The following is an 11,304-nucleotide window of genomic DNA, read 5'->3' on the forward strand; positions in this document are numbered from 1 at the left end:
TGGTTCTTATCTGCCGTCACATTCTATGTTTACCTTTACATTCCTAGCAATGTCTTCCTTTAACCTTTTGGACCGATTTCAGCTTACCATAAATGCCAAATCTGAGGAATATTTTGTGATAACGAGTAATCAAATTATGCAATTTCATGTTAGCACGCACTGGCATAATACAAAATTCTGGTGAACTTTTTTTCTCCTCTGTTCAAACAGTGTTTGTGCCACTGATCTGTGACATCCTGGAAATGCATTGGAGCACAGATGCTGCACTGTTTATTTTTTTTTATGATATCTGTACAGCTCTTTTAGAGCTTTCTATGAGACACTGCGTAGCTCCAATTAACTTGTGAAAGTAGATTATTTTTATGAATGAATCTTCTGCCAGCAATATTTGCCTAAAAGTCTATAGTTTTCAACAGAACACTGATAGCAACTACTTATATGAGTGTGTGAGTGTGTGTGTGTGTGTGTGTGTGTGTGTACGGGACATTTCTCCCACTGAACAAAATGGGAGAACAAGGGGCAACAGTCGGTTCCAGCAGATGTTACCATAGGAAGAGGGAATCTCACATGTTAATTTCTAAACTTCCCATTTCAATCCATTACCTTCACAATAATTTTATAAAAAGTTGCCCCAAGTTGGTTAACAGAAAATAGGTTAGGTACAGGAACCAAGTTATACAATGTCTCTTTAAAAAAGTCAGGCATGCCATTTTTTATAAAGGCTCTTTAAATCAAGCCATATATTGTCATAAGACCAGATATAAAACCCATGCTTTTCATGATACACAATGATAGCATTTACAGAGATATCCAATCTTCATTACATTTTCTGACTCATTTATTGCAGAATTTTGTTAACTTCTTACCTCTACTGAAGTTTCCAGTGACCTCCGGGTCTTCTCCTCAGTGCTTGGTCTAGAGTTCTTTTGAATTGGAGCTGGGAGTTTCTCTACAGCAGGTGGCTCCTTCACCTTTTCAAAGACTTTTGGCTTTTTTGGAAGACTTTTTTTTTCCAGCTGGCCCTCTTCAGTGGGTGTTGACTTTACTTCATCAACTCTATCGGTTTTTATTTTTTTGTGTTTCTTTTTCTTTTTTCGTTTCAATTTCACATCATCAGATTCATCTTCCATACCATGTAGATCACTAGTCTTTTCAGGACTGGCCTCTCGACTTTTGTCCTCTGTGCCTTGACTGGTTTTTGCTTTCTCATCTGGTGCCTGGTCGATGCTCATATTTTCTGACACAGGATCTTGGGAAAACTCATCTGCTTGACTTGGTTGTTCGGATTCAATTGGTTTTTCCTTCTTGTGCTTTTTCTCTTTATGTTCTTCTTTGCTCTTCGTTTTGGAGTCTTTATTGTCTTCTTTCTTAGTTTTTTTTGATTCTTTAGAATCTTCTTTCTTTTGCTTTTTGTTGTTCAAATCTTCTTTGCCTTCGGATGTCCTTTTCTTTGGTTTAGGTTCTGGAGACTGGTTCTCTGCTGGCTCTGACTCAGATTTAGTTCGCTCTTTTGATTTTCCAGACTTTGCTTTCTTTTTCTTTAAATCATCCTTGTCATCATCCTCTTCATCTCTAGATTTTTTTTTCTTTTTGTGTGGGGATGCATCTTTTCTGGCTCCTTGTGGCTCACTGTCAGAATCTGCCTCGTAAACATCACTTAAAGATAATTTCTGCCATACAAACACAAAGTATGGATTTAGTCATATAAACAAATACGTCTGAAAATAATGAATTGTCAAAAACTTTGCAAAAGTTAATAGTAGATCTTTCCTAAAATGTTTCTAAAAGAAAATATTAAATGCAATTTCATTTATTCATGTCCAATTTGCATTCAAAGGGCGTACAAGGAAGAGTGCTTAGGAATTAGTATGTTATTTATTTCTTTTATAATCAAGAATAGTCTTTAAGAAAAACAAAATGTAATCTGCATTGACAGGAACTTTAATATTTGGTCAACAGTGAATCTCCCAAAGACAAGTGCAGCAGGTTATATATTTGCTGCTACTTATTTTTGGAGCACATGCCTCACGGACCTCCGTAATTAGAAATTTATGACTGTTTAAAATATCAAAAAGTCCTGCATTTGTGTAATAACTGAAAACATAAAAATGTGGAGGTTTTTTTAACGTAGACTAAAAAAAACAAAACAAATTAACAATCTACACATCTTATATCTAAACCCATTTTGTATGACACGATGTTAATTTTGGGCAACAATGGCTTTGCTGGGTTGATCAATCATCACTATGTTTAGGGTAAGACATTACGGCTTTTATTTGAGTGGATATTTTACACTTGACCTGTGAAGCCTTTTCATATGCTTAAGCTATACATTGCAAGTAAAACAAATCAGATTATAGCTTGATCCAACACTACAAGCACCATAACAAATACAATTGCAGTGGTTACGGTTCCAGGCGTCTCCTGATGCCCCCTATCTCACGTGTATGTAGTCAAACCGTTCAAGAAAGTTCGACAAATCACCTGGGGTCCGGCTAGATCCCAACTCCACCTCCTCTAAAAGCCAGAACCCAGAGCTTCTGTTAGCTCACGGAGATAAACCTTGCAGTGCACTCTGAACAGCTGGGTTTAGCTCAGTGGTAGGAGCTTTTGGGGGCAAAAGAAGCTGAGAACACCCAGTGGACCCCAGCTATGTTGTCACTGCAGTGAGTGTTCGTTTAAAAGATAAAGATATAAAATATATTTTGGGTTCCATTCAGGGATATGTCTGCATGCCTACAGCAGGGGTGTGGAAACTAAAATAAATAATTTGTCCAAAGGACTAAAGTGGAAAACCAATCTTCTTGTCCTGAAACAAAACTTTAAAATTAGAAAGTTTGGGGACCAGGCTTACACCTGGACAATGGTAGGGTTATTCAATTTCCCAGATGAAATCTGAGAGAAAAAAAAACTGACGCCAAAATAGCTTATCTAGACAAATACGCAAACTCAGCTAGTGTCATAACAGGTTATTTCTTCCATTTGGCTTTAATGTGCAAAAATTAGAAGTTTAGTGTCTCTTCCTCTGTCCTCCCCCATAGTGTGTAATGTGTGTCTGCCGGCTATATGGGGTGTGTGTGGGCACGCGCTGGCTAAATGGTGTGTTAGCTACATGGTGTGTGTGTGTGTGTGTGTGTGTATGCACGCGCGTGTACTGGATCTCTTACGCTCACCAGTCATTAAGACAAATCTTTTGGGCTTCAATACATTTGAGTACATGCCTCACGGACCTCAGATCTACACCTCGGTAATTCTGCGCCTCGCAGTTCTGGAGCTCACTGAGTCAGAGAGACCAGAGATTATGCGGGGAGTCCCAAGCTCTGCGCTCTGACTCACAAGTGCATGCCGGAAAAGCGGATTGAGCTTCTTCTGAAAAAGAAGCGCTCACACTCCCAGCCTCAAACATTGTCCTCCCTCTTGCACCTAAACTCCCGGGTGTCTGGCGATACAAATCCCACATCCCAGGAATCTCACAATACTATTAACAATAATGCTCAAATGTGTATATCGTGTGGTGAAAATGTTTACTAGTATCTGGAGATCAGTATCTCAGCAGGACTTTTAGGTGCCAGCACGGATTTCTTTCCATGATGCAACTGAGCATCTTCATCCATAATGTAGTTAAAGTACATATACACTGAGGTATACTTTCCACAGTATTATATATCCTCCAAACAAGAAACATTAGTGGGGCATGATGCCTTCACAGCATCAGATAGGATGTAACCCCCAACAAAATGAAAATAGTAAAAACATTGGATAATTGTTACAGCTATTTGGTTATGCAATTTCCTTTGAAATATTTCTATGTATGTTATAATGTCAGCCTGTAAAGCATAATTTCCCTTTATGCTATAATGTCTGTCTAAAGCATGATAATCCCTTTTAGCCTATTCTTTAACCAAATTAATGGGTTTCAACCATAAAAAGATTACATGGAATTACAGAGCGGTACTACGAAAACATGATTTAAAAGGCTAAAGTGCATTCATTTTGATCATTTGGAGTGATAATTACAGGTGTTTCCTTCTTGGCTGATTTCTGTTTACTTTCCGCTTGTTTGCGTTTAAATGCAAGAAGGACTTCTTTACAGTCATCCAGATGGGCCTCTGGCTCCCAGGTATCACCATCAGAATCATATCCTTTCCACCGGACACGATACAACGTTTCACCCTGCAAAAATAAAAGGATTACAAGTGACTTTATAGATGGAAGAAATGAATTGCTCCACATTGTTGTTGTAGTAATTCAAAAGCAAAACAAAAAATGTATTATTCAAGCCAAATTTCTATCGGAATTTTAGAACCTATTTCTGATTTATCTACGTTATCATCTGCACATTGATGAAGAATATGTACATTTCAATCCCCCAAATAACCTTAAAAGAGCACAAGAGTGGAAATGTTAATATAAAAACTCTTAAAGGAACACTATAGTCACCTAAATTACTTTAGCTAAGTAAAGCAGTTTTAGTGTATAGATCATTCCCCTGCAATTTCACTGCTCAATTCACTGTCATTTAGGAGTTAAATCACTTTGTTTCTGTTTATGCAGCCCTAGCCACACCTCCCCTGGCTATGATTGACAGAGCCTGCATGGAAAAAAAAAACTGGTTTCACTTTCAAACAGATGTAATTTACCTTAAATAATTGTATCTCAATCTCTAAATTGAACTTTAATCACATACAGGAGGCTCTTGCAGGGTCTAGCAAGCTATTAACATAGCAGGGGATAAGAAAATATTAAGTAAACAGAACTTGCAATAAAGAAAGCCTAAATAGGGCTCTCTTTACAGGAAGTGTTTATGGAAGGCTGGGCAAGTCACATGCAGGGAGGTGTGACTAGGGTTCATAAACAAAGGGATTTAACTCCTAAATGGCAGAGGATTGAGCAGTGAGGCTGCAGGGGCATGTTCTATACACCAAAACTGCTTCATTAAGCTAAAGTTGTTCAGGTGACTATAGTGTCCCTTTAAATGGAGAGTCAGTCTTATATAAAACCAAAATAAAATACATATAGCCAATCAAGCAAAATGCTAGGAGCATGCCCATGCAACTCATGAAACACAAGTGAAAACAGAAGCAGATAGGATAAGCCTGTTAATTATACACCGGCTAGCCATGAATGAGTTTTATTTAGCAGTGTGCATAGTGCAGCAAGCGTTCGAGCACTAACTAAAAACTTCCTCATGGCTGGAGGGAACAAAGTTAACAAATACCATTAGTTATTTTAGTCTTTACATGTCTTATATGGAAGGGAACAAGCAAAACAACATTAAAAGAACTCTCCACAGCCCAAATCCAAAATAAAATAAAAATTGCTGCGTAGCAGATATACCCCCAATGAAAACACACACACACACACACACACGCTTTCCAACCACAGACTTTCCAATGCAATTTAATGAGAAGTCTTTGCAAGACAGGTGTTCTGGTCAATTGCCTAAACTGTGAGGACAGCTTCACTGTGCTAAACTACCAGGACCAGTTGTCCGACAGCCAGTGAGGTGTAACAAGGTTAATTTATAAAAAATTAAAAAAAAGAAAAGGCAAAAAACAACATGTGCAATCATTACATTGCTATGATTTAAAACATATTATATGATGAACTATTTATTGTGTACAGATTAAAAATTACTCTCTGCGTAAACAACTAGGGAAACAAAAATATATATAAGTTCTGAATAGGCAACCTGACCTCTTTTCCAGGTTTCACTCTCCAACCACTCTATACTCTTTAGGTTATCTTTGAAAAGATGCAAAGGATCTACGTGGTTGCTAGAATATAACTCCCAACATCCTTGGGCAAAAAAAAAAAAATCACAAGACTAGTCTATTATTTTATCAGTTGTCAGATACACTCGATTGGGTTACCTGCTATTTGGGCATACTTGAGGATAGGTCTAAAAGGCACTGTGTTAGTAATATACTGTTTGGGGTTCATTGAAGTAAGCCCAAAGAGAATACTTAAAAACTAGATCTAGAATGCACTCCTACTAAAATGTAAGGAACACTCAAAGCACCATAACCACTACAGCATGCTGTAAATCATTATAGTGCCAGGCATACTCTGACATATGCCAGGCTAAGTAGTCAAGACATTTGCAAATAGTTTGACAACTTACATGGGGTCAACCAAGTGCCAGTCATCTTCTCTTCCCGGAGAGCTAGAAGCTCTCACCGCTGAGCTATCCCAGCGAACTAAGGCTTAGCTCATTGGCTGAGAGCATTAAACTGACACTTTCAGCCAATCAACTGAGCCTGCACTGCAGGGATTAGCTCATCAAATTGTGAAACTGTTTGCAAACGGCTTGACTACTTACCCAGGGACAATGCCAGAACCGGTACAGCAGGGTGTAATGGTTATGGAGCTTGAAGTGTTCCTTTAGACATCAAATTATAGAGAATGGAAAACCAAATTACAAAATTTAGGTTAAAAGAGCCGATCTGGAAACATTCTGCAGGTAATTGGGGTATTTTAAACTATATTTTGCAACTCTGATTTCATTAGACCATAGTTAATGCCTAGCAGGGAAAGACCAATGATCAGTTTCACCGATTACTAGAGAGATTTATGATCGGTATCAGTCTTGTGACCAAGTTATCTGTAATATCATTAAATCTCCTAGTCACTGCGGGCCGTCTTTGTACCCGGAAACTCCAGCCGCCAGTCAACAAGGTACCACATCATTACCTTGTCACTTCTCCCTTTGAGTTACTGCATGCAGAACCCAGCTGAAGGCAGGGAGGTGATACTGTGCATAACCTACTGGAATGTACTGGGCAGGCTGACAGTGATAGGAGTGTCACTCCTATCAGGAACAGCTCTGTAAATGCTGTGATCTCACCAATCCCAGCAAGTACTGGATGCCTGAGAGTCTTAGGAGTATGATTGGTGTCAGCGTGTCCAGTTAATGCCAGATTTGTGTAAAAATTGTGCTGCTTTTTCAAAACTTTAAATGTACAGAAATCTGGCCTGAACGGCGAACCAATATTCTGTATCAGCTACGGAAAATTTAGATCAGTCAATACCTATTGGATAAAACCCAGTGTTACAGCAAACAATTGTAAGAAAGATATACATATAACACCTTTTTTGATTAGAAAAAAAAAACAAAAAAACTATATAAATGGCACTTTTCCACTATTAGGACTTTAAGACAGGGTTGAAGTACTAATATTTTCACAGCAGTAAATAGCAGCTTACACACTAGCCGAGTCATGTGAGCGTCTGACAGCTTTACGCTCCAGCTTGTACACACCAGACTCTGCACGAAAGCAGATTAGCATACTTTGATGTCATCGAAGAGAGCAAGATTAAATATATTCATCTATTAAAAGTAAAGTGTTCTGCATCAAAAGTCTCTGCATTGGTGTGGGTGACATACAGCCCAATCCTGGTCCTTTACAGTGGTGGTCAGATCACAAATAAAGTTATTACTTTTGCTCAATGCTAAGAAACCAGATGATGACAGCTGCTAAGAGAGCCCATGAAATGTACGTGCGGTGTGTTTTGACAGGCAGCCAACAACACAACCACAAATATAAATATGGGCAAACTACACAAAGTTTTACATCAGTCTGTAATTAAAAGGGATACTCAGTGATATGAAGTGGTCATGGTCCCTGGAATCTGTATGTGCAGCATTTCACTATAAAACTCTGCACATACATAGTTTAACGTCATTGATGCCAGACGTATAACTCCATTTCTGGCAGCATCGACAGAGCGTCAGTCAGAACGGAAAAAGAGGTCCAGGCTGGTTGTCAATTGTGTGTATATTGAATATTTGTCATCACACACAGCATGTGTACGTTTTAGATTTATTTTATCTTTTTAACTTTTATGGGGAGGGGCCAGGGTTACTTCACCCAAAAATCGTGTTTTATTTAAATTTGGATTTTTCTTAAGGGTTGGAGTAACCCTTTAACATCTTAAAATTCAAAGTAATATTGAACAGGCGTTTATAGTACTTTATTGTGAAAACGGTTAAAAGCAGTTTGTGCTCTTAACCAACAATCCATTTAACTTAACAGTTTAGTTGCCAAATAAACAAATATAGAAAACACCATCATAAAAAAAAAAATCTATGACCTCTCCAGCTGTTGTATGCAGCTGTTCCTAGCAACACAAAATTTAATAATAGAGTGTCATGTAACACTCCAGGAATAACAAGGAGTCCAAAAGCTACGGTGCAGCAATGGCCAACATTTGGCACCTTAGCTATTGTGTACTACAGTCACAATGACACTGTCAGCAATTCTGGGGGCATAGGGTTTATCTGCAATACTACAGAAGAACAAGACTTACCAAATTACTCACTATATTGGGATTTTTAAAATTAAAAGTTCAAAATTACAGTAATTTAAAAATTCACCAACTTAGCTTAGTTTGTTGTAAACCTTATATCACTTTTAATAAACCCATATATTGCTTTAAATAATAAGGAAACAGCAAAAAAAAAATGAACAATTCTTAAACATTTTATAAGTGCAAGGATGGAAATTTATTTCACAAACCATGTACAACACTAGACTGCCAGTTAATTCAAAATAAACTAAAACATTAAACACTATCACGTGTGCAATGTCAAAATATGGGGATACTCAAAGACGGAGAAATAAGAAAGGACTATCCATATTTTTTTGCAACCAGTCTAGCTTTAGATACAAAGAGGGACTACAAATAGTTAATATAACCAAGGCAACTCCCTGCTCTCTGATGTCACTGTCTGACCTGCAAATATTCTCTTCTCCCCCTTCACTTATCTGTATTGGTTCACTGATAAAAGAGGGGTGGGAAAAAAAAGGGATGTGTGGACCAATAGCAGAAATACAAAATCCATCTGCAAAGATAAAAATCCCAGATCAGGCAAATGTGCACACTGATTAATGGCAGGCTGGCTCCTGGCTAGACTATGTGGGGATTACTCTCAAACCATCTCCCAGGATGATGACAGATATTGCAACTAATCCCAGTTTTGAAGCTTGCTCCTGACTTAACCGCACAGATCAACCCCATGACTCCCAGAGGTCATTTTGCTCCACCATGGCAAAAAAAAAATGTGAGGCAGACTGTGGCAGCCCACAGTGACCTCCAGAAGGGGGGGTCACTTACTTTCGTGAAAGGACAGCAAAATAAACAAGGCTTTCCTGGACACGTATTATTTTATTATTTATATATAGCGCCATCAGATTCCGTAGTGCTGTACGATATATCGTATATACACATGCTGATGGACAGTACATGAAAAGGATTGCCTTGCAGTATGCCATCTCATGAATGTATAAGGGAGGATTCCTGAGTGGAACTGCCAAGGTTAACTGTTTCATGTCCTTCCTGTAGCATATGAATGCTGCAGACTGCATGTCAGCACTTATGTCTATGACAACAAGGTGTTTGTGGCTAACCCCTAGGGGGAGGAGGTTGTGGACTGCATCTCCCATAATGCTCTTACAGCCAGAATGCTGGCAAAGCATCATGGGAGCTGTAGTCCAAACCATCTGGAGTGCCAAAGGTTGCCTGCCCCTGCCTGAGGTTATCAGGGCTGATAGCTGGTTAGCAGCCATGGACAGCCTGCCTTGGCACTCGCAGCTGGTGTGGACTACAAGTCCCATGATGCTCAGCCATTATGGAGTGTAGGGAGTCTTATTACAGTAGGTGTATATAGGAGTACAGTATGTGTATATAGGAGAGCACCGGGGGTTTCCCTCACTCACCTCCTCTATCTTGGAGTCCAGGATACTCTCCACCTCGAACACGTCCTCCTCGTCCTCGCTCTCCCCAGCCTCAGCCCGGGACCCCCCACCATCCCCAGGCGCTGCCGTGCCCGCCGACTCGCTCTCCTTGGTGTCCGGCTCCATACTGTCTCCTCCGTCACGTTCTGCAGCATCCGCCATGACGCCTCGGGAACCTGGAGAGACAACGGGGAAAATCCTCCTGCGCCACACACACCTCCCGAGAACGTCCCAGAGGGACTGGCGGCTCGGCCAATCAGCGGGCGCTGGAGGGGCAGCGGAAGCTCCCCAGGCAGCCAATCAGAGGAGGCGGACAGGGGAACGTGTGCCAGGGGCCGCGAGGCGCGGCGGTTGGCTGCGCGAGAACTATTGACAAGACGAGTTTGACCAATCAAAGTGTGCCGTCGCTAAGGGCGGGACGCTTTTTTTTTTTTCTTAAAGGTAATTTCAGGCAATGCGTGACCAAGTGGCAGGACCTGCGCATGCGCGAAGAGCAAGTAAGCAAGAGTCGCCATTTTTACTGAGGGAAGAATTTTACTAGATTTACATTGACTGATGTATGTTGACACAGTTATTCACAAGTGACTAGAGGTACCTGAGGGATTTATGTATTATGCAAGACATTATAGTGAAAGGAAAAATTAATGGCAAAATTTGGGCTTTAATAGCAAAACTGTCAGGATTACTCACTAATATGGCAATTGTGGAAAGTGAATTTGACATGTACTTCGCAGTTTTGGTCAAAATTGTCTAAATGAAACATGTCTGACTTGGAGAATGTTTTCAGTTCTGTCATTGTGGCCTACAAATTCTAATACATGTTCAGATATTCACTAAAGCTTAATTCGAAAAAAATAAAAATCATAAACTAAAAAGTGAATTTCAAATTTAAGGCCAAAATAGGCAAACTGAAAAGAGAATTTACTTTTTTATTATTATTATTATTATTATTATATAAATAATAAAATAATAATAATAAAGTCAATTCTTTTTTCAGTTTGCCTATTTTGGCCTTAAATTTGAAATTCACTATTTAGTTCCCGGCAGTTATAACTTTATTGAATAATCCAGTTTTAATTCGGGATAGTCCACAAGTTAGTGAAAACGGAGTAGTGGTATACATTTTGCAACAATTGTCATCAATTTCTTATTTTAGTGATTACAGGCCAGGGAAGTTGACTGTGATGCAGCATGATATATTATAAAACAATAAAAAATTAATAACACCCACCCCCCCCTGCAGACCTAGAACTTCCAAAACTCAAGGTCAGATTTAGGGTACTTAGGCTCCAAGTTTTCAAACCCCTCCATTTTAGGTATTGATTTCTATTACTCGTAGACACATATATGTGCTGAATAATATGTGTATTTCATTTTTTATTGTAGCATGCAAGCTAAAATACAGCAAAAGACTTAAAATAATGACTTTCTGGCTACAGTAAGCAAGAGTCTTGAGCTGCATCCAAGGGGCAAGTGATAGCCACACAGGTAGTGATACCGGAGAAACTGACGGAAGCCAAGCACAGAGAGATGGACACAGGTTTCTTCAGGAAGGAAGAGATTCTTT

The 11,304-nt window shown here is 39.3% G+C and overlaps 1 protein-coding gene across 2 annotated transcripts in view; it reads right to left on the bottom strand.

Moving 5' to 3' along the window:
- Nucleotides 1-9,993, bottom strand: part of MPHOSPH8 (M-phase phosphoprotein 8) — a 32,987-nt gene extending 22,994 nt beyond the window's left edge. For both annotated transcript variants that reach the window (XM_063429962.1, XM_063429952.1), the window contains exons 1-3: nt 9,720-9,993; nt 4,018-4,173; nt 867-1,670 (exon numbers count right to left, since the gene is read on the bottom strand). In XM_063429962.1, coding sequence (XP_063286032.1) covers nt 867-1,670; nt 4,018-4,173; nt 9,720-9,899 — 1,140 coding nt within the window. In that variant the 5' untranslated portion in view covers nt 9,900-9,993. The remainder of the gene's footprint in view (nt 1-866; nt 1,671-4,017; nt 4,174-9,719) is intronic.
- Between the last annotated feature and the right edge of the window lie 1,311 nt (nt 9,994-11,304).

The sequence above is a fragment of the Pelobates fuscus genome, chromosome 1 (genome assembly GCF_036172605.1).
Source record: "Pelobates fuscus isolate aPelFus1 chromosome 1, aPelFus1.pri, whole genome shotgun sequence".
Classification (NCBI taxonomy): domain Eukaryota; kingdom Metazoa; phylum Chordata; class Amphibia; order Anura; family Pelobatidae; genus Pelobates; species Pelobates fuscus.